At 41.1% G+C, this 23,943-nt stretch overlaps 1 protein-coding gene across 8 annotated transcripts in view; it reads right to left on the reverse strand.

Annotated features, from left to right (window-relative positions):
• Positions 1–23,943, reverse strand: part of tanc2b (tetratricopeptide repeat, ankyrin repeat and coiled-coil containing 2b) — a 155,748-nt gene that overhangs the window by 27,940 nt on the left and 103,865 nt on the right. For 5 of the 8 annotated variants that reach the window (XM_075457335.1, XM_075457336.1, XM_075457334.1 and 2 more), the window contains 4 exons: positions 20,431–20,547; positions 14,944–15,092; positions 7,201–7,384; positions 5,658–5,906 (listed from right to left, as the gene is read on the reverse strand). In XM_075457335.1, the coding sequence (XP_075313450.1) occupies positions 5,658–5,906; positions 7,201–7,384; positions 14,944–15,092; positions 20,431–20,547 (699 nt within the window). Of the gene's footprint in view, positions 1–5,657; positions 5,907–7,200; positions 7,385–14,943; positions 15,093–15,372; positions 15,563–20,430; positions 20,548–23,943 lie in introns of those variants that run through there. The other 3 variants (XM_075457337.1, XM_075457340.1, XM_075457341.1) reach the window with 2 other exon arrangements.

Here is a 23,943-nt window from a genome sequence, read left to right on the forward strand (position 1 = left end):
CAAGTTTCTTTCAGAGGGGAAGAAAAGCAAACCAATAGATAGGAAGGAAAAGAACAGTCTTGGTGAAGATCAGCTATTTGAAATGAGCACCTTTCTTTAGTTTATTGAAAAGATAATACAGCTTTATTCAATCTTGGGTCTTTTGTGATTTTCATAGCTGAGGTCAATATTTCTGTCAGTTCTAAAAACACTTCACTCCGCGGTAAATCCTGCAATCTTAGAAAAATGGAAATATCAGATGAGGCAAAAAACACCAGGGGTCAGGTCCTTTATATGGAGATAAAAACACAAATGCAACTGAAGTCAGACAATGAACTCAGTCTATAAATTCTGATAGATGTACAATTTGGCTGATAATTTTACTATTTGCCATCATTTTCTCTTCCAAACAGATAAGGTTTGCCCAGGTCCTAACCTGTCTGTATTTCTTTGCCAAATTGTGTTCCCACAAAGATTGGTTACCTTGGTGATTGAAATTATGGTTAGTATTGTTGACAGAATGGATGGACACGCTGCAGAAATTAAATTGAAGTTTTAATAAGCCAAGTTCATCCTTTGAAATCAATAACAACACATTCCAAACGAATGTTTTTGCAATGAGCAAAGTCAAAGTGGGGAGTTATTTTTCTTTTACACAATACCTGATACAGTTTGAGGGTCTAAGATCCAGTCAATTTCAAGAAGCTGGAGAGAAGTATAATGGGAAATCCATGCTTCTTCTCAATTATATCCTCTGTTTCTCTCTGCGGTCACAAATTAAAGCAGAGTAATCCTCCAGAAAGCAGGCCTGTGAGCCATCCTCCTTTCACCAGCACCTCAACACTGATCCTTGGTCGATCCTACATTCAAAGAGTGGCTTCCGTACCCCTCCAGTTAAGTTTAGCTAAGTACTGAGAATGTATATGGCCGTGTATGTATGTGTTTCTGGGTGCCTGAGTCACTCCAGCCATGGACTAAAAACATTAGCCAAGTGAGTTACCCAAAATGGAGGGAAAATGGCAGCTGAGAATGTTGGAGGCTTGGCCCTGATGGGAATAAGGGGGGTGTGCTGGTCATCCAACTGGGCTGCAAGCAGAGACAGTGGAGGTATTTATCTGCTGCTAAACTAAAGAAGAATGACTCAGGACTTCAGGGATGGAAAGTCTTTTTTTTCCCCTCTCTTTCAACTGTGTTTGAATGTGAGAACTCAAATCTGTGTGCTCATCACCCCTATCTGCAATGCAGCAGGCTGCTGGGGATCACATTCACAGCTGCTGTGCCAATGCGCTAAGACTACATGCAGAGTGAGAAGAAATAAGTAGGAAAGCCTGGGACAGGGAGAGAAATGGAAGCTTTGGGCAAAAACAGCCACACATCAGACACTTCCTGTTTCCAAGAGTGACAGATAGCATGAACGCATGCGTCCGCACACACGCAAACAACAGCTGGACTGCTGGCCAGCGCGGGGCACAGTGAGGTGACAAGTCATCTGAGATATAAGGCAGCTACTGGTGCTTTTATACCACCCAATTCCCCTCTCATCTCACTAAGAGTGGCATTTAGTTGTATTCCAACAATATCCATCGAACGCCTCATATTTAAGCACAGCTGGGACAATGAATCAAGGGATCAAATAGAGGAAAACCAAGCCAGTGACACGTTTTTTTCCGCCTTAAATGGAAAAATGTCATTATAATTGAGCTGCTACCTTAACTTTATAAGCTTAAAAGGACTAAATAATGACTTCACTGAATCTCTGAGTGCCTTTACTCTGTATATAAGTTGGGATTTTCCAATACCCGAGCAGTGATGTAAGGTGGTTGATTTAGAATCAAACATCTCGATGTCTGTAAGGGTCACCGTATCTTTGAAAGTCATGCCTGTAATGCGATCCAAGCAGACCCATGAGACAACTTATGACTTTGTAAAATATTAATAATAACATTAGCTACAAGGTTTTCAAGCACGGTCCTAAACATTTAAACAGTTTCATAAAGTCTTACAAAGCTATCTTAATCTCTTAGGAATGTACAAAACATTACAAACATGATGTGTTACCGAAAAACATCTTCTTACATTCCTTTTGTGGTAATTAGACCAGAGTCAGAGACTCAGTAAAGTTTTCTAAGAATCATCTATTTCACCTTTCAGTCAGGTGAAATGAAAAACAACGCTTTAAAAAAAGCTGAGAATTTCACCACTATACTCAAGCAGCTAAAGAATATATGTTGTAATGTCCTCCCATTTGAGCTATAGCTGATATAAAGCACTTTTTTTTTCTCATTAGGTTTTCTGGTTTGGTGATGGCAGTGTGCTTTTCGTTGATTCAATTAACTTGAAAAGTACACTTTGTGCTTTTGGACAACCCAATTAATTTGTTTGCTACCCAACTGAGCAATTCATTCGGAATGATTCCTTTTTCAGCACCGTAGTTATTAGTTTTATGAAGTCTAAAAAGTTTTTGTTAGGGCACTTGTCCTCTTCCAAGTTCAGTGACTCAGCAATTTCAAAGAAAATGTTCCACATCTGCACCAAAATGTATTGAGTTCTTCTTTCGCCTGTGTTCCACCTCACAATTCGTTTCATAAGCTTCGGCTCAATTGTTTTTTTTGTGTATTACTGCAACACACAAACAAATGAATCCCTCAGATTATTCCTTCACAAGAGCGCATTCTAAACAAAGTATGTGTTAAACAGGCATTAATCTAGGTTCATCTCATCTTAATGCAACCCACAAATACCTGTGAAAGCTCTGGTAGATCAAACTTGATGTGTCAGACAAAGTCTTTTTTTTGCAGGAAATGTGTGTTCTGTTCATTCAGATCATACTTTGAGGGTGTATTGGTGGGAGTCAGAGGAAATAAAGTGCTGTGCTTAAAGGTGTATTTAAGAGTGCGCCACATATCTAAGCCAAAAGTTGCTTCCTGTTTCAACTACCACTTTCCTGGATGTGAGGTATTTAGGTGATATTGGGAAATTGTAGCTGTTCCACCCACCATCAAAAGTAAGTTCTAAAACTTTGGATCTTTGGACAAAAGTAAAGTACAAGTTTCCAATCATCGACTGCCTTGGTCAGCATTAGCTCTGCTACTCTGGCTGAAAGTGAGCCTATTCTTACAGATTTCCTCCATTATAAACAGTGAAATCACAAAGGTTTCTGTTAAGCCTTCTGTGATAATTGAAAGAATTTTTAAACAAAGATACTTTGTCTTATCATAGATGATAAAATTCAAACGTCCCAGTAAGCCATGGCAATAAGTGCACATAGCAAAGCTCCTTATCAAATTACATCTGGGATTTTTCTGCAAAAGCAAACCAAAGCACCTTCTGTGAGGAAGATCTACAACTTGCATGGGAGGCAATCAGGGAGAGTTGGTCAATTTTGGCTTCTACTGATAGTAATGCAATTATCAAATCTGTCAATTTGAGCAACAGAAAATAACAATAACTGAGTCTGGTTTACATAAAATTGCAATATATTGTCAGTGCATTATACTGGGTCGATTAGCCTACTTCAAATCAGCCGCTCGACAGAGAGGGCTTTAATAAAAGGCTCCACCCAGTTGCATGATGATTCATGTAAGAACAAGCCTTTTAGGAGTTTGAATCACACTAGCTTACTTAACCTCCGCAGCCTGAACATGGACAATTTCCCATTTAAAATCTGTACCCCTCTCATTTTAGAATTCTAGTCAGCGCTGCTCTCAGGTGTACACTGGCGTAACCACGGAGTAATAATTAGAAAAAGAATCCTTGGTCCTAGTTTCTCCTTACTCTATATCCATCTTCAGCTCTACCAACGCACTGCCTTCATTAGGTAACAGAGGAGCCTCCTCACTCCTTGTTTTCCTCCCCGGTCGCCTTCTGCTCTCACTCAGTTTCTATCTCCCTTCCTCTCCACACATCAAAGCGAGTCTCTCTGTCACTCTGGGGGATAGAAACGGTTAATGCCTGGGGCTTTGATGTTCCACTGCCGTGTGAGCCCAGCCAATCCTCAGCCTGTGCTCGCCTCCCATCCCTACATCATCTAATAATTCTTTGTGGAGGAGAGGCAGAGTGAGAAAGAGAGATTATGAAACTCTTTTTCACTCTTCTTCCTCACGCATCCTCCCTCTCTCTCTCTCTCCCTCTCCTAAATATGGAGTTCCTGTCCCTGAGAAAACCAAATGCCTTCCCTTAAAAATCCTCAATCGCCTCGCTACCGCTTTTCAATTTAAATTCTCTTTATTTTATTTGCATCGTCTCTAGCTTACAGCATGTATTTTAAGCTGTCTCCAGCTCACTCAGCCCCCTTTGAAGATCCGTGTATTGAAGGGCGGAGATGAGATCGAGTATGAATCTCTAAACCCGACGGAGGCTGCGCTGCCAGACAGCAGTGTCAAACAGCAGAACATGACCAGCATAAAGAGAGGGTCACAGCTGCACTGACAGGTCTTGTCAGGCATATTACTGTGTTTAGTGAAATATATGAGTGTCAACGTGCACAAACGCACACTTTTTTTCCCCAGTAGGAGTGGGAGAAGTGCATAATAGAGCTCATAGTCTGTAACAGCCTCTCTGGTGATGAGAACAATAATACAATCAGGCCCATCAGGACTGCCTCTGTGTTATGAAACTAACATCTTTCCTGATATTGTACTGTTACTTTTAGGAGCCTTTTGTGGACAACAATAAGAAACGCACATCAATTAGCAATATAAATACCGGCTTTTCCTATGTGATGTTCTTCCAGCCGCAGTGTGTTTTTCTGCAGAAGCTGTTTCCCAGACAGTCTTATTCCACTCTGCGGTTTCATTCTACACCAAGGCAAGGCGAGTTTATTTGTAGAGTACAATTCGTACACAAGGCAATTCAAAGTGGCTGGAAGAGCTTAACAAAATGCCACTGTGGATTTGCAGCTTCCTTAACTTTTGGCATAACCCTGTGAACCTGAAAAGTTGTTTTTCCTCCCTAAACTATTTTTAAACAACGTTGCAAAAGAAATACGACAAATTTAATCGAAACAAACCACAGAAAAGCTAAGATTTTAGGGCATTTAGCTCAACTCTTATCAGACTGTAGAATCAGAAGGTTTGCTCACAGAATATGCAGTGATATGAGCGGTTAACAAATAAAAACACGGAAAACTAAACTGTGCATCCAAAAAAATGAAAAAGATTACGTGATATTTGTAGGTAACAATCCTCGTGGTTACGGTGGTATTACGGACATTTAAAGACAAAAAAAAAAAAAAAGGGAAAAGTTTGAACAACTCTAAAGAAAATATTGTGAAAGCTGAAAATGAGAGAACTCTAAAAACAGTCACTTCACAAAAACACTAAAATATTCATCTATAAGAATGAAAAATTTTGGAGTTTCATTATATATTTGTGATCAAACGAGTCACACCAACGGACATCAAAGAAACCCAAGCAGGGAATAATGGTTCATCTCACAATAAAACAAGCAAGATAATAAGGGTTGAAAGAACAGAAGAAGGAGCACGTAAGGAGTCAGAAATAAGGCCTAATGTGACTCAACACCAGCAGGTCAATCCTGTGTTGCTGGGAAAAGAACTTGGCAAAATGTGTGCACCGCATGGCCATTCCACTGTAAATAACCTTGTTTTTGGCTCCTCAGTCAAACTTTGCCTCCTTTCTTCTTTCACAGGAAAAGGAAGGGAAGAGGAAGGGACTCACCAGCCACAGAGTTAGGGCGGGGCATGAGGTACAAAGGGATGGAGTGGGCAGAATGGGAGGACATGCTCTCCAGGTTTCGCTCAGGGATTTTGTTGAGGCTGTAGGTGGAGGCAGTCATGTTTTCATCCACCCTGTACAGGAACGAGTCCATGCCTGATTTCTGAGACTGCCACAGTTTGAGGTTTCCCCGCGAACCCTCGCCGTATTTGCCACCTCGCTCCATGTTCTCCGAATAGCTGGTCAGAGTGGCTGCAAAAAGAAACAATGACACCGGTTTTCAGGGCATTTGTCACACTGGGATTGTTTGAGTTTCCATTTCCCTCCCTCCACCCAGCCAGCCCATCTACTTTCACGTCTATTTACTGTTACTCTGAATCAATTGCATGTTGATGTTATGCTGCTCCTCTCAAACTGCAGGTGTTCACAGTTGTTGCCAGGAAACAATGATGGCACCTGTTTTGACATCTGAAAAGTGCTTCACATCCGTGAGCATTTTACCTCTGCTGTTGTCTTTCAAATGATGCAAAAACACTACAGTTGATGTCAACATAATCAAGTATCTAAATTCTCTTCAACTGGGAGAACAGACAAGGAATATGTACGATGGAGCAGGTTCAACATACTCATAATTATATAGCTTAACTAACCCTAGCAGAGATCAAGCTAAGGTGTCACAGCTGCAAGTTTTCCAACTGGATGTGTGTAGTTCATGTAAAAGAGGTGATAAAGGCAGCAGATGATCAGTCATGAACATTAATCCAGCACTGCATGTTACTTTACAGGAAGACTATGTTGCAGGTGTATTCTTGTGGCATTTAAAACTGGTTTAGCTTTATTCTTTTAGATGCACCTCTCACACTTTAAATGCTTTTATTGTGAAATTAGGAAACATAAAAGCAATTCAAGCCACCACGAAGGCTTATTGCAAACGTCTAAATCCTTTTTCTAGGTCTCCAAGACAATATAATGTTGAATGAAAAGTTTTTTAGTTATCCTGTGATCTTTAAAAAAAAATGAACAAGCTTAAGATGAATCTGTGTTGTGATCTATAGCAGGTGCGTGTTTCCAGAGCAACCCAGAGTTGAACCTGATGCTTGATCGCTAAGCCATTATTTCCTGCTCCACCAGTACAGAACACAGATGAGTTTTTGCAGGCCTTTCTCAAACCTGAGCAGGTTACCAACCTTTTACATAAGTCAGACCCTTCTTTGGACCAAACTACAACTTAAACCTGCTGTTGCTACTTTTGCCAAATCAGTTTTGAATGATTACGATTATTAGCTCCGACATCACACCCGCATTGTCAATAATCCTGAGAGTGTCTGCTACAGACAAGCACTTTGTTTTGTATGAGATTTTTTAACAAAACCAAATCAGAAAAAGATGGGATAATATGGAAAATGATTTTTTTTGTGTGTTGCCAAGTTTTTTTTTTAATTTTCTTCATCAACTTTAAACATTTAGCTTTTTCTTAGATAATTCTTTTTGAAAAACATGCATGTTTCTTAGAAATGTGCTTTGTAGATACACATAGAGATTTCACCAATAATCCCGCTGTCTCTGCTCTCCAGTGTTGAGGTGGGACTGGTGACAGAACCGTAGGCGCAGTCCTTGTTGCCAGCCTGGCCGGGCATGGGAGTGGGAAGGGTGGAGCAGGGGCTGCCTGCAGGCGGGGAGGCAGTGCTGCTGGTCAGGGTGGAGCAGGGGCTGATCCTCTGGTTCTGGCCCTGGGAGAGAACCACATGCATTGGTACAAGAGGGGATAAATTGAAAAAATGCAGCGCTTTGAACTTTTGAAATCTGAATCATACGGACAAAAATGTAATTTCAGTCTTGTAGCTTTTAAAAGCTCAGCCCCCCTGCAGCTTCACAGCAGGAAGTCAATCATTCCTGGATTGCTTCTCCCACACATGTATAAACACACATCATAACACCAAATAATTTCTGACATTTTTCTGAAATATGAACTGGAAGCATCTCACCTTTAAACTGAACAGCTTAATAAAAGATAAACATGTGAAGTACATTCTCTTATTTTGCAATACGTTTACAATGTTCCGTACTCTCAGATTTACCGTTGACGGAATACTGCAAAAATAAATCCCACACAATATGAACTGTGTACATGTCAGAGATGTGGCATTACTAAATAGAGATTCTGTGCAGCCATTTCGCACATCTATGATTTTTGAATCCTAATAAAATGAAAAATGAAAGGGGTACCATGGAAACGTTTGGGCATCAAATGAAATCTAAGCTCTTGAATGACTTCCAAGAATCTCAGATGTTAATTACTTGTTTGTGCTATGGCTTGTTCAGAATCATCAGGTAAGGCAAATTGTTGCAAATGTCAAAGCTACATAAATATTCCAACTCCTCAAACTTCTACGAGCTGCCTCGCATTAGCACTCAGACAATTAAAATAATTGATGCCAGCAAAGTGGCAGAGATTTCAAAGGCGATGTCAAAGTTTTTTAGTTTTTTAACCGGAACAAAATCTGAGACTTTAAAAATTGTGATTTCTCTCTTTTTTTGGCATGTGTCAGCAACACTGTGAGATGCTGCTGCTGTCCTGAGTTCAAACTGTAGTCGTCATTAAATCTAATGGATAGGAGGCAAACAGAGGCTACAATGTAAAATACGATAGCTTCAACTGCAACTGTTACACCCCATCCCCGTCCAAATATTTCTTATCAACCTTAAAACTATTTCAAGGAAGCTGCCTTTTTGGTGCATAGCAGAATTAAGAAATTATAATCATAAAGACATGTTGAAGGTCAAGCTGTGCCCTCGAAAAGTAGAAAAACTACAATAGTATTGATTAAAAAAAAGACACTAAACCCAAGGATAGCCAAATATCTTCTGGAAAATGTAGCAGGCTGGAGTTGTGGAGCACCTTTCTACTGTGCAGTGAACGATTCCTTCAGAATTTCACTGCAACTTTAGAGTCAAACCCTAAGCAACCCCAATCCAATATGGAAAAAAGTCTTCTTTAATGAATAGTAAAGTTCAAGTGAATGGCTGCTATTTTAAAGGTATATTTAGAGAAAAATGGCGCACAATGTCAAGTAAACCTATCCAGCTCTTCAGTTTAAAGGTGAAGCAAACATGGATAAGTTTGTGTTACAGCGATTGAAACAGGGAACATTTCACCGGTCGAGGGAAGAATGCCTAGAATTGAAAAAAAAAAGAAAAAAGAGGATTAAAAAAAGGATGGTTTCTACAACAAGGTATTGATCATGTGCACACCTCTAATCTCATACCCGACTCCTTTAAGAGATATAAATTTAAACATCCTGGACAACGGTCTAAATATCCCTGTAAATCTTTGAATTGATCACAAAAGAGCAGGTAAAAGAATTGGCATAACCAGAGGTTGTTTCCACAAAGAATGAGCCTAAAAAAAAAGAGAAATAAAAGTAAAGGAACAAGCTGTAATGCTCGTCAAAACAGGGTATACAGAAGTTGATCAATTGCTTTTCTGGCTTTTTTTGTTACTTTGAGACTGTAAAAGAGGAAAAAAACATTTATTTTATTAAAAGTTTAAATTTGAAACTTTATGTCTTTTGGACTTCAGGTCAAGTTTTACTGACTTAAAAACAATTCACAGTTTCTGCAATCCCTGTGCGATGTCAATTTCATCCTCTTCTCAAGTCCTCAAGGACCCACCAGGTTCCTCAGTGGCAGATCCAGCCCAAATATTTGAAACCAGCGCAAATATATCTCCTTTGCATGCGACTGTATCTTCCCCAGCGATTCATTTATCATTCATGTATTTTTCTTCAACGCCATTCCTGGAAATTTCTTTTAAAATAAAGATGAGTCTGAAACCTCTCACATACACAGTGACTTTCTGTTATTTTCAGTTCTGGCATTCTTTTGGCGCCCTGCGGGGACCCTATTCTACGTCAGCATTGGTTAGGAGAAGGGCAACCACAGGGGACAAAATAAAAACACATCCAATCTGCTGCTGCAAACACCCACGGATCCACTCTTACGCAAAACACACTGGTCCACATGCCTAAAAGACACATGCATGCAGCATCCATAAATATGTGAGGACACGGGGACTGGTAAGTGTTTGCATCAGACACTGACACACACTCTCTCTAACTGCGCTGTTGATGCGTTTAGGTCGACAGCCAGGTGAACAGAGAAAGAACAGGTAAAGTCAAGTGGTGCTTAGGGCAACATTTAGTCTATAGTAGAACAGTTCATGTGTCTTGTATTAATCAAGAGTCACTCTGGATTATTTTTGTGGCCTGTTCAGCTAAGCGACTCAATTTCCCAGAATTTAGAGGTCATCGAAGTTATTGTTTTATCAAACAACTCAAAACCCAAACACCTTTAATCCACAACTGAAGTTAAAATATAATTTTTTTATAACAAATGATCTGTTATCTTATTTGAAAGCCTGTTTAAAACATTAGAAAAACTGTAAAAACACGAGCGTTACAACTTCCGACAGCAGAAAAAGTCACAAAATCTTCCTTTTTAAGAGGCTGGAGCCATCAAATGTTGGCAATTTGGCTTAAAAAGAACAAATGAATGTCAAAATATTCACCGACTGACAATTTACAGTCCAGTACATTAAGAAAAGAAACTGGGCGCTGTATAGCTCAGCTGGTTCAGCAGGCGCCCCGTGCACAGAGTTCCTCGACCAAACCGGCCTGGGTTCGAGTCCTGGCCTGATGCCCTTTACTGCATGTCTTCCTCCACTCTCTCCACCCCCTTTCCTGTTCATCCACTGTCAAATAAAGGGCCACAAGCGCCCAAAAACCTTTTCTCACTCAATACGGATTGACAGTTTTGATAACATAATGAAGAACTACTGAAAAGATACATCAGGTAGGGCATATTGCACGGTAGAACTGGCCTAATGGGACGACCGGGACATCTTTATTCCAGTCAACACACACTGTCGATTGCAGTAGAAGGCCACCACGTTGGGTTTCCGTGTGTGCGCGACTGATCAAGTGAAAGAAGGAATAACTATTTGTCAAAGACCATTTCCGTCAACGCAGCACTCTGCTGTCCTCACAGATGGAATCGCTGAAGCGTAGCTCAAAGAAAACTGCAACCAAACCACACGTGGAACGGCCGGATCTTAAAACGTGCAGCAATACAGCAGCTTTATCCGCCGAGCTAATGAACCTCGCCTTGTGAGGGTCTGACCTTAAACGTCGCATGATGATTGGACTGAACTTGTAACTGCATCTATTCGGGGAGGCAGAGCAGGAGAGTATGAAAGGCAATTAACTGCTCTCTCTGCAAGTTAAGGTCACCTTCTGGCAGCTGGTGAGGTCACTGTAGGAATTTAACGACGTCAGATGGAGGATAGTATAGATGTTTTATACAAATAGAAAAAGCATTACAACTTAGACCTCTGCACCATGATCATGACTTCCCTTTTAAGCAGATTGATATCTGCACGGCTTTCATCTACAGTGTATCAAAAGGCGAGTGAATATATTACTCTCAAGAGTTTGAAAGTGTGAGCTGTATCTTATAACCTGAGCACAGAAGATGAAACAAAGGCTCACTTTTTTTCTCCGTCTAAAAAATTAACATCGTCTTTTTTTTATCATCACTATCCAAACAATCCTTATCCATGCCAGTAGTTTCCAACTAATGGCTACCTTGAGCTTGTATACTCTGTCCAGGGTGGAGATGCCTGGTGTGTTGTTTCTGACAGCCTGTTAGAGCTTTACCTTTATTATTCTTTATAGTTTAGTTGTTACAAGGGTTCTACAGACTCCAACAGGTACGTAGTGCTTGAGTGGCAGGATAACCTCCAAGTGAATGTTGGCCAATCTGGGTGCAACAGCTTGTAGTTTTTACAGTCCAACACCTTTTGTTTGAGTTCTCCTGGACTGACTTTGACACGGAATCAGTCTAAAGGAAGGAGCGCAACCTCACAGCAACAGCAAGATTTCAAGTCCTCGAGACTGGAATTTTGAAAGTCCAACTCCACAAAATGAGACTTTCTTATGAGACACGTTCAAATGAAAAAACTGGAGGAGACGTGTGCCGAGTAGTGAAGGTTCCAGACTGTTTCATATGCAGAGGAAATTACTGTGGCTCATTGTTTTCTTTTCTTTCCAACTCTTTGCACACAAAGAGCGTCTTTGCACAGCAGGATGTTTCATTTCCAGGTAACTCTCAAAGTAGTGACTGAATGTGTCGGCGAGGTGTGCTGTTTTACTGTAAATGACATCAGTCAGTGTTTTCCTTGTTTGCTTTTCATGCAACTTCATAAAAGGTGCAACCACTTCTCCTCGTAACATATCAGTGTGTAACAACAGTATTCGATCCACTTCATCCTGACACAAACTTGTGATTATCCAATGTGATTTTTCAAAAATCTAACAGTGACAACCTTTCTACAGTGAAAACCCCTTCAGAACTTCAGTACCTCTTTGGGAGGTCAGAGACCGCAGGTGGAGAACAACAGATCTTCACCATCAAATTAAACAAATGAACAAAACCAGAAATCTGCTTAGAGGTTATAAATAACATATAACTTCGGAACTTTTACTTTCACAGCACTACAGCTCTGCAAAGGTTATCCTCTTTATGTTCGACACCACAGCTGGTAACTGCTAATTCAGCACATTGTATTCTGTATTTCTGTGTCTACTGGAGTACATTCACAGACAAGAAATCTCAAACAAATTACAACAAAAGCTCACTCCCTTATGAATGCTGTCAATCTGTATACGTTTTGGTGGTTAATGAATCGGGCATAATTGCAATACGGACGACAGTATTTGGGGCAGATATGTAAAATAACAATGTGTACTGTGTGCATGATGCAGCGCGGTGCTACTATGAGTCACGTCTCTAAAAAGATCCGCTTGAATAAACCTCTCTCAATTTCTACACCCCCACTGCTCCAACAGTGCTCACATCAAGAGCAGGCAGTCCATCAGTCTAATCGCTTATCCACACTGCTTTAAAGCAAACCCATACCTCTGCCTGCACTGCATGCTTCAGCAACAGGTTAGCCCCTTTCCCCACCTTCCCCTTTTCAGTTTCTCTCAGCTGTTACTGTTTTTCCTCCCACGGTTTGAAAAATTCATTCCTGTCAAATCAGGTTTAGGTAGAGAAACCAGGGCATCTGCAGGAGGCCCGCTGTGCCAGGAGCTGTTTGTTGCACAACTGTCAAAAACATAAATAGAAAGGTTACGGTGCAAAAGAGTAACCCGGAGTGGTCTAAGATGCTGCACGTCAACCCAAGTCACATAGGGAAGTTTAAAGCACCGGGAGAAAACAAACAAAAAAGTATTTGTTATATAAAGAAATCTAATTAGATGTGCAGATATCTGATACTTTATGGATAGGCACTGATGAATGCCTAATCCTAAACACTGCGGTGCCAAAGGGGCAAATAACTGACAAGTCTTTGGATCTGGCGTACCTGACACCCAAAGATCTGCCAATACTGTATGTGCAGTAAATGATGATATCAAAAGTCAAATAAGGTCAATCAGAGGGCTCCATGTTTGATCAAGTGCCAAAGCACAATCTCTCATAATAAGAATGCGTCAAAATAACATGTATAACAAGGCAGTTGCATTGAGTATGTAATTTATCTAAACCAAGTTTGGGGCATATTACATAATTGCAGACGATACCTCTCATCAAAATGACTGTAGGCGTGTAGTGACATCATGAAATCTGAATCGAATATTAAAACTGGAAACTCTTTTTGTGTTCAAATGAAAAATAAAAGGGACTTTTCACATGGGAAGCAACACCGGCTACAACGCAGTCATGAATGGAGAACATTTCCGCCTGCCTCCAAGATAAATCTCACTCAACTATTGTTATGATACACGGTTTAAATAACTGACAGCTATTTGTCCAATTATAAAAGGACTAAAAAAATTTTTTTTTGTTATTGCCATGTCCCATGTCACATTGCCAATGTTACAAAGACATAAATCAGAAGTTGAGTGGTTGGGAGGAAACAGAGGGCTTCAAAAAGCAAACAAAAAGGCTAGCTTGTAGCTTGTTTTGCTCAGAGCAAAAAGTTTTAGTTAATACCAGTTGGCTTTGTGTGTTTGGATCCCCATTTTGAGACAGCTCTTTGAAACTGCGGTCAAATAAGGTGAAAATACTTTGCCATCAACTGAAGCATGCCGTCATATTATCCAGGCAAGGTTTGATTACTGCTTTAGGAGTTACATCACCACGCAACATATCTGCAAAGTCTTTTTTTCTCTCTTAAATGAGAGGTGGTGCCGAAGGGTGCAGGATGCAGAGCGCGGATCTCATCCCATCTGAAAGTGCTTTATAAGCAGCAGCGCTTAAATATAAATGCTAATAATGGTCTAATCGGACCTCTTCCAGGCAAACTAGAGATGTATATATATGTATATGTGCATTTATCAGATTCACAGGTCTCATTTTCCAGAACGCGTATTGGTAGACATGCCGACTACATGTGCACAGATAAGTATGTGTCTGATAGCAGCTGGGAGCAGCGATTCTTATTGTTATTTACTTTGCAAACATATAGACAAAGAAATAGACACAGTGCAAAACGCAAATCACAGAGGAGCATGCAAGAAGGTGGTCAAAAGTGAACAACAGGTGCCAATTTAACACTGGCTCCAGTACTTAGCTAGCTGTAACCACCAGTGATGGATTCAACAAATGAAGTTGAGAAGAAGATTAAAGCAGGACTTTACAAACATGAAGCACGGAAAATCTCACAGCTGGACAATTTTCCCTGTTAAACCTGTTTAAAAACCACATGGAAGATGGGAGAAGGCTCTAAATCAATGGAAGTATTTCTAGAACAGTCAGCATGTGCAGGAGCGGGTCAGAATGGTCAGAAAAATAAAGGGAGCAGGGTTAAGAGAACAGTCATGTGCAGAGCTCTGGTATGATGTGTAAGCTGTAGGGACTTCTATAAACCAGAACCAACAGACTATCCCAAAATATGTTGGCCCAGAAAGGCATGAAAAGTGCAAAAGGCCTGTTTAAAAGCCAGTGTTTGGTTTCTTAATATTGGACTATTGTAGCATGGCAATGATGCAAAATGGGGTGGGAAGGGCAACTGCATCTTTGGATATAAACTGATCATTCTTAGTTAATAGAAAAAAAAACAAAATATAAAACATTGAGTTTCTGTCAGAGGATGACTCTGAGCTGAGCTGCACTGTGGGTTTATGTCTTAAAAAAGTGCAGATCCACAACTTTAAAAGTAAAAATGAGTCATACAGTTTTTTTTATCTTTAATGCAGAGCTGGATGTGGTAAATGTGTGAGATCATTACCTGTCTCGCCTCGGGCTCCTCCATGCTGTACTGGGTACCGGCTGGCCCCTCACTCACTTTGTCTCCCAGAAGGAAACCCAGCCGCGTCATCAATGTGTTGGCTGCCTCATCCACCGACGGAGGGGGGCCCAGCTCCTGGCTTGACTCCCCTGCAGAGGCAGATAGATGGGAGGAGGAGGAGAAAGGGGGAGTAGGCACAGAAAAGAGAGGAGGGAAAGAATGTGCATCAGAGGTGGGCAGACACAGAGCAACAGCTTCATTTGCCACAAAAAGAGACTTTCAGTGTCATGTCTACATATCCAATAATACCAATTAACTAGTACCTATCAGCTACACTTGCTTCCCATAAAACACAGCGGAGACAACAGACCTGGACACATGATATGAATCACCAGTGCTCAGGAAAACAAACAAAACACCCTTCCGTACCTGAATCTTCACGTAGCTTAGAGCTGTTCATTACAAACACATTGCTCAACAGCTGGATGTTTCCTAAGAGGTGTCCTCTTACATAAACTCCAAAATCCCTTCAGCCTCTGGAAGAATAGTTTCCAACTGTTTACAAAAACCTCTTTTCACGTGAAAAGCATTCAAACTGACGACAGGTCCTTCCGCACCACTCATCACCACCTCAGCGTTAGTGACGTAATGAGAAACGCCCTTCACCTGTGTGCGCGTGTGTGTGTGTGAGAGAGAAGTGTGTGACTTTCGAAGACAAAGCGGGTGTGTTCCCACATCTCTATTCTACTTACAGAGACTGCCAGCACTACAGAAAGCAAAAGAAAACAGCAGGGTGAGCCCGCATGGTGATCAAAACCAACACACATACACTCACACACACCCAAACAGAGCTGAGGGAGTTGAGCTACCAACGTTGAAACAAGACCCAAAAAAACCTTAATAACCTCATCTTGTCACCTGGTTGCCTGGTTACTCTCCACCCATGACAAACTCTCACTGGTGGTTTCATGTTTTTCAATAACACCTGGCTATCATGCCCTGGAGGCGTCTGCTCGATCAACTTCAATTCAATTTGACATTATCCACCAGAGTGCCACTCTCAGAGCAGAATGTTTTTTTAATTACTCACCCTGCTGGTTTGCAAAAACAGTAACTGGTGGTCAGCTGTAATTGGATGTGCAAAACTCGGAATTGGTCCAGACATTAATAACACTGAAGCCAACAGTTCGAGATGGCTCGTGTTTAAATAAGCAGCCGTTAGACTGAGACAGCTAGTGGTGGGACCAGTTTTCTCACACTTTTCCCACGAGGCAGGTTAAACCAGACAGGCAGGTAGCCACATTCAGCCCTAATTGACAACCGTTAGACAGCCCCAGCCACCACACCACCTCTGAAGACAGGCAGAAGCCTGTGGTCTCTCACTCGTCAGCCCAAAGACGCACAGACAGACAGGCAATCGAAAGCCTGGGCTCCCTTTTCCATTCACTCAGGGACAGAGGCAGAGCAGGATCCTCACTAGATTGAATCCAAGTCCCTCTGAGTGAGTAACTAAGACAGGCACTTGCGAAGGGAAATGGGAAAATACTTTCAAATGGGAATGACATGCTGCAGCGTTTCAATAAAAACACACACAGCAGCAACCAATAATGAGGTAATCACAGCACACATTAGGTTCAGAACAAGCAACTGAGCCTTGATGAGATGGCTATGGTGGTTACTCTTTTAGCGGAATACATTGATGAGGGCTCTCAAAGTCAATAACGCAACAGTTTTCCTTAGAGGAAGAGTGCAGCAAAGGAGAAAATGTAGGTCGGGAGATGAGACCTGCTTATATAACAAGACCGTGACAGACAGCCATCAATAGAAAAGAACTGCAGGCAAAAAGGCAAATCCCCATCCACTGGTCATTCTGAATTAAAAGTGTGTGTTAGCTGCCGTCGCTCTATGTCTGTGCATCTGGAGGCAGTGAAGGCCCTGTTTGTCTTTTTCTGCCTCTGTACAAGACTAATTTCATCTCCGTGTATTTGTCGCTGACTTACTACCTGGCAATTCAACTCCTGTTTCTCACAGTTCCTCCTTTTAACTCCTCGGTCGCAGCTTTTTTGGTCAGCCCTCTGCAGCGAGCAGTTTGTTCATGTTCCATTTGATGTGGGAGCAAAATGTCTAATCTGGATGCCGGAATCACAGAGACTCCCTCAAGCTAAATGTAGGCAATTCTTTTGTACATCCTTCATCTCTCATACTCCAAAAATACCAGCAACAAACATATGTCAAGGCACAGCTTTTTGGGGGAGACCACAACGAGGGAGCTGTCATTTAAAATCAAAATCTACATGTTATTTTGCTCAAAAGATAAGCAGCAGTCACTGCAGTCACTGAGTAAGTCTCACTCCTTGCAACTGATACAAATGAACTACTATCAAAAGGGATTCATTACTAATAATGCATGTTGATTTCTTTTCATTTTAAGCACCACTTTTTGTTCTTTAAATACATTTTATGACAACCATAGCGACTGCTTCTTACTGAAGCCACTGACAACAAACATCTACATCACTTCAAAGACAGTTGACAGCACTTGGAACGTAACAGATGCCTTAAGGAACGTCTCATCACAGTAACACTATGACATCCTTACTTCCTTTGTGATGAAATATACACACATACACACATATGTATATATACACACACATATATATATATATATCTATATATATAGATATATATATATATCTATATATATCATGTCTTTCTGCCATACATATATATATATAAATATCAGGCATTAAGAAATCTTATTTTCCTAAACCAGCATATGCACACACACTCTACACCATTGGATTCTTGAGCTGCAAAGGAGACAGATGGTTTCCATAGCAACTATCTTTGCACACAGCTAGGAATGTGTTTCTGTGCAGGCGCATCTGTTTCTGCCTGGCTTTCCACAGATCTGCCCTCTCGCGCCGAGAGAAGCCAGAGGGAGGCATGTGTGCCGCAAGCAGGGGACTGGACCGGACCGGAGATGGTATTAATAGTTCCGGATAGCAGGTGAGACAACACACAACATTTGGTGGCTCTTATTTCACCCTCATCTGAGCACTTCCCCATTCACTTCAAGCAAACACGTGCATATTTAGACAGAAATGACCAAGCTCTCTCACTTGTAACTACCAAATGAATACCTCGGGAAGAGATGAAGGTGACCAAAAGCTCGCACGCATTTTAGAACTTTGGCTTAAAAAAATAGCATGAAATCTATTGCAAGCGCAGATATTTCAAAACTGGGGAATGCAAGACTGATCGAGAGATCAGATGAGAGAATTTTACATTCCTGATGTGCACATCAGTGATCCTATCTGTGCAACAACACCTGCAGATAAAAGCATGCAAGATATTTGGTCTCAAGAGTGGCTGATAAGAAGATATACAGAACGTGCGTGGAGACCAGCAGATGTGCAAATCAATGAGCAGAACTGCTTTATGGTCACACTGGACGACTATTTTACTTTTGCATAAATGTTGAGTTCTGTGTTGGGTAAATAACTGGTCAGAATAAGCAAAAACACAGTCTTATCTTGTCATTGGATCCAATACTGAACTGTAATCTCTTATCTTTTTAAGGCGCATTTAGCTTATGAGTTTAATTAGACTATATATGGTCTATTTAGTTTTTTGCCTATTTGGACTTATAGGTAAGCTAGGCTAAGCTAATGTGTGTTTTGGCTGTTACCAAACACATATCTGCTTACTTGAGCAATTTGAGCTAATTGAATGGCTTGTCAAAATTATTGTTGTTGATGTTAATTTTTCTATGAACATCATTATTGATGTAACGAATATACTTTGTTGCTATCATCGTTTTTACTCATCCACCAGTGCTAGTGTGGTTCTTACTGGTATCACTATTCAATGTTGCCAGTACTGATACTATTAGTAAGGCTATTTTGATTACTATCATACCCGGTTGAGTTGCGCACACCCACACAGCGCACCCTCTTTGTCAATGAGGACTAATTCACGATATCAATGGCTTTGTGTACATTAACAGCAATTCTGACTATTGACCTTATTCTGATAAAGAGAATATTCTGCCTCAGATCGGATTCATTCATAGTCCCGCTTACAATTTTTACCGCAGACTTCTGCACTGAACTAGACTGGAGTCATTGGTAGCATCATTAGGAACGCTTTCAGTCCATTATGTGTGGAGGGTAGCCGGTAGTTGGATTTTACAAGCTATCACACAAAATATTCACAAACACTGTTTACGAGACTACAAATTTCTTTGTTGGCCATAAAAATCAGCTGATACCTGCACTCCTCCAGGCGACAGTCTGCGGCAGCTGTTGACTGGCACGTTATCAGACGTTTAAGTCACTGCCCCTGCCATTGCATATGCTAGGGAGGCCTTGTTAAGAGCTCAAATGTCCATCTGTCCACCTGGGAGGTGAGAGTACTCACCCTTGAAAACTCAACCCAGCCCTTGTGGCTGCTTCCCAGCTTAAGATATTATTGTACTGACAAAAAAATTCCTGCATGTAATCAACTGTTTTCCTGCATCAATGGCACCACAGATTACTACTTCATCCCTAAAATGTCAAATCTACAGGAGCTTATAGGAGCTTATGACTGATATACCACAGTCCATTTCACAAGACTGATGCAAAATAAAACCAGGGTCAACACTCCAGGAGTCCAATCATGCAGTCCAATCATCCAGGAAATTCAACAGCAAGCCACTTGCCTAAACTAAAGGGTCTATCCTGCAGAACTGCACACTATTCAGACATAAAGAATTAGATGAAAACATATTTTACTATAAATCACCTACTTAGAATTCCCATAGGGCAGAAATTCAGCAGAAGAGGCTGACACATGGAGAAAGCTGATGAGGCTCTTTCAACCATTTTCCTAAATTACACAAGTTAAGCCTTGAGACCCCCCCTATGCCTACTTCTCTCAAGTCTTCATCCAGCCCTGGGGTGCTGGAGCATTGTCCTGCCCAGTTGAGAGGTCCACATACCCACCAGAGGTTGAGCCAACAAGACCAGGCAGTAAGCTAATGCTCCGAGATAAGGAAGCAGATATACCACAACCGCAGAGCGCTACCCTCGAGTCAACCGCTTCCTCCGAGTGAGGAAGGGAAAAGATAGCAGGAGTTTGACAGGGTTGGGAGGGGGGGGGATCTGGACTGTCCGCAGGATTACTGAGCAAAAGCCGGCAGTGAAGTTAACAGAAAACAGCAGCGGCACCAAAACAAGCTCCGAGAAAGCAGCGAGGGGGGATTAAAGAGACAGAGAGGGAGGAGGCGATGATGGTGGACACTGTGGGCACGAGCAAAGCCATTTGATTAACGACCTTCGCAATGTTTTCATCTTAGCAGCTGGCAAAATAACTGTCAAACCAATGAGTTCACCCGATCTCTCTCTGTGCCTCTGTACTTCATTTACACTCAGGAACCAACATGCAAAAAAAAAAAAAAAAAGTAACAACACCAAATGAGGGATGAGCTGGCCAAAAACTTACCAGGGCAGTATGTGTCCAGGTCTGGATTCTTGGCAGTGGTGGAGGTGTGTGTAGGGGAGCCAAGCTCTGATTGTGGAATGCGAGGGCTCTCCACAAACTTTGCTTTCCGCAGAGGGGCTGGGAGCAGAAAGCACACACACACACATATAGAGAAGGAGACAACACGTGCACCCACAGAAACACACACACACACACACAAACACGCAGATCAGGGAGATGGAGGAAGACAAGAAAGAGAGGAGTGACAGGGACAGGACAGAAGGGGAGGAAGACAGAGAGCTTATGAACTTGGAGCAGCACACCGATAAAATGAAAACATCCTAATAGCTTAGTTTGGCATCTTCTTTTTGCCTTGAGCAAGATTAAACTAAAGCATGGGTAAACAAGCAGCATGGGTAACCAGGTACTGGGTGAGGGCAAACCAGAACCACAGATGAAATGTGGAAATACCACCAGTCTTCCTGTGCATGGGTCTACATTTAACTAACACTCACAAAGAAGCACCTGTTAACTGAAGAGGAGTGCAAAAGCTACATCTGTTGTGTCTGTCTGTCCAGTGTCACAATCACAGCAAGAATGCAAATGAGATCCATTTTGGGCATGTCCTCACGCCTGACTCCAGCACCACGTCTGAGACATCAGATGAGTTCATTCGGAGTGAAATTCACAGAAAGGAAAGCCGTGGGTGGTGGTTGCGACATGATCTTTTCTGAGTTCTTGATTACAGCAAAGTGACAATAAACAGCCCAACAGAATCATACACTCTGGTATCAAGAGAAAGTGGGGCACAAAGAGCTACTCCATTTACAAAAAGAAAAAAGTAAATCAGAAAGAAATAAGCTCTGACGTACAGCCAGCGTACATCATTCTTTAATCAGTGCAGCAACTTTTCTGGGATGTGCTAGCACTCTGTTAGCTTCTTAATGCTTTTCTCAATGCAATGAACACAAAAGTGGCAAGCCTGATTCTGCTGAATGTCTGGCAAACATATTAAGACCAAAAAAAACAAAAAAACATCCTTCATTCCTTAAGAGTGGTGCCGTCAGTCACACTCAAATGCAGAAGGAGCCCATTTCTAAGATTTTTCTTCCGACTCAAAATAGAAAAGAAAAATCTCTCACCATGGAAATGGCTACTCTGATAGAGTTGGACACAGGCCCAGCTGCACAAGAATTCAGCTCACATCAACTAAACTGTGTGTGAGGCTCACTACCTAATCTATTCTTCTCACTCTTTGTACTTGTGGGGGTATGGGATGGGCAGGAGCTAAGCATAATTTACTCCTAATTGACTAATCTGGTTAAATAAGGGTTTAAAATAGATTATGTACTGTATGCTGCAACCGTTAACCGTTATGGGTGAGTGCACATGTCCAAAGCAATCCGGCGGACCAACACGTCGCTGAACCAGAGTGCAGTGAGCAGGAAGTCATGATCAGCAGTTGAAACATATGTTCTAGCAACGGCTACACAACAATAGGCTTCTTACAACTCCTGTTTGAGGTTCATGTTACATCTAACGTCAGTATAATGTGGGACTGTAATGGGTGGAGACAGCAGAGCTTTCTCTGTCTATACACTGTGTGTGTACTGCATGCAGCTCAGGGTTTTGGTCAATGCAAAAAACAAATATTACATCTACTCCAGTGTCATAAAAAAACTAAAATCTAGCCTCCATCTCAGCTGCATAGTTTTTCAAACTTGCCTTTTTTTATGACTGGCTGCAAAATATTTAGCCTTTTCAGATATTCTTTATTCTTTAAAGTCAGTGTAAAAGCACAGTCTTCAGAGGGTCTTTCCACTTTGTAACAATATTAAACAGATAAGATATTATTCAACACTTCATTACAGCTGAACAAGACTCTGCATTAGCATTTGAAAGCACAGCCTTACTTTGAGCTAACTGGCAACTTCACGATGATGACAAGCTCACAGTCCCAATGCTAACATGGCTATGTTTACCAGTAATGTAAATTTAGCTTTTGGGCTGTCATCTTAACTGTCATACAAATAACCGTGATCAACACTTTCATTCAGATTTCCTTTTGTGTTTGAGTTATGCAACTGTTACTACATAAGCCTAATAATTATTATAACAGCGACGGAGGGCACCAGAAGGAAGAGTTACACAAGAGGATAAAATGAAAATTATGCCAGTTTAGCCCAAATGGTGGAAAACCGAGTGGAAATACTGATATTGAAATATGACACATCTGTTAGAGGTGACTGGAAGAGGGTCACACATAATAACAGTTATTTCAAATAATTACATTCAAGCGATTATGCCATAACTGCAACATGCCTACTTAGAATAGCAATTATTACTAATATTAAGAAAATCGAAAGGAATGCTATTAGTTCAGCCTACTGTTGGTTTAACCCTAATAAACAGAACCAAAAAGAAATATCTCCATTATAAAATTTTACTGAGTAATTCAAATGGAATATTGCTAAATACTATAGAATAAAGCTGCTAAATATTGCATTTGCATCATGTTTTGTGCCTTCTGTTTGTTTGCCTCTGTCCTGCTCTGTGTGAACACTTAAAATGTATATCAATACACCCAAAAGCCCAAAAAAGGTGGCAGAACAAATCTGAAAAGCATCCGATTAAGACTGTGTTAAGCTGTGGCGGCCATGGTGAGAGTAATCGACACTGCTGCCTTGCTCAAATAAAAATCTTTCAAAACTTCCGTCCACAGAAGTTAAACACAAAGTCTGTGCTGTGATTCCAGCTGCATCTACTTGTTCAATGAACACTTAGAAGCAACAGATGGTTTCAAACATTTTCTCACACAATCCACAGACTGCTGACAGACCAACACCACGCATGTGCAAGCAGCTCACAAACGCCAGCAGTGCTGCTTCTTTGACTACTGAATGAGTTTTCCTGTAGCGGGAGAAAAACCTCCACCTGCAGGGATATTGGTAATAGGTGTCCTAAAAGTTGCCTAATGTGTTGCTACCATTATGTAAAGTAGCTAAATCTTGAGACAAAATTGCCAAGTTGGAAACAATGTCAAGATATTAATCTTTTGATGTCTTTCAGAAACAAAGTGACGGCGCAATCAAATCACATTTCCATTCATAAAGCCACGCTGCCATAACAAGATTGCTCTGAACAAACAAGACACAGTTGTAAATATAAACTAAATAATGCAACAATTCTTGTGAAAAAGGAAAAAAAAAAAAAAGGAAAAATATCCTACGTCACAAGTATGAAAAAATATCAGAAATTGCAAACATGCCCCAGCTGATTGCTCATTCCTCGTCTCATGGCTGCAATCTTCCGTCAATAAATAACCATTAAACACAAAGTCCTACAAACAAAACAAGTTCTTCCTTGTAAAGTTAAATCAGTAGTTCTTGAGCTCTATGCATTTCTGTTTACTGAGTTGGTATGGACTGGAGAGGACTCTGCTAATTGACTACATCTAGGAAGGGAGCCAGCACAGATGCCTCAGAGAGAAACTTTAGCCGTCAGCCAGAATAAGAAGGGACTCGAGTTATCCAC

This window comes from Odontesthes bonariensis, chromosome 23 (genome assembly GCF_027942865.1).
Source record: "Odontesthes bonariensis isolate fOdoBon6 chromosome 23, fOdoBon6.hap1, whole genome shotgun sequence".
In the NCBI taxonomy this organism is placed as follows: domain Eukaryota; kingdom Metazoa; phylum Chordata; class Actinopteri; order Atheriniformes; family Atherinopsidae; genus Odontesthes; species Odontesthes bonariensis.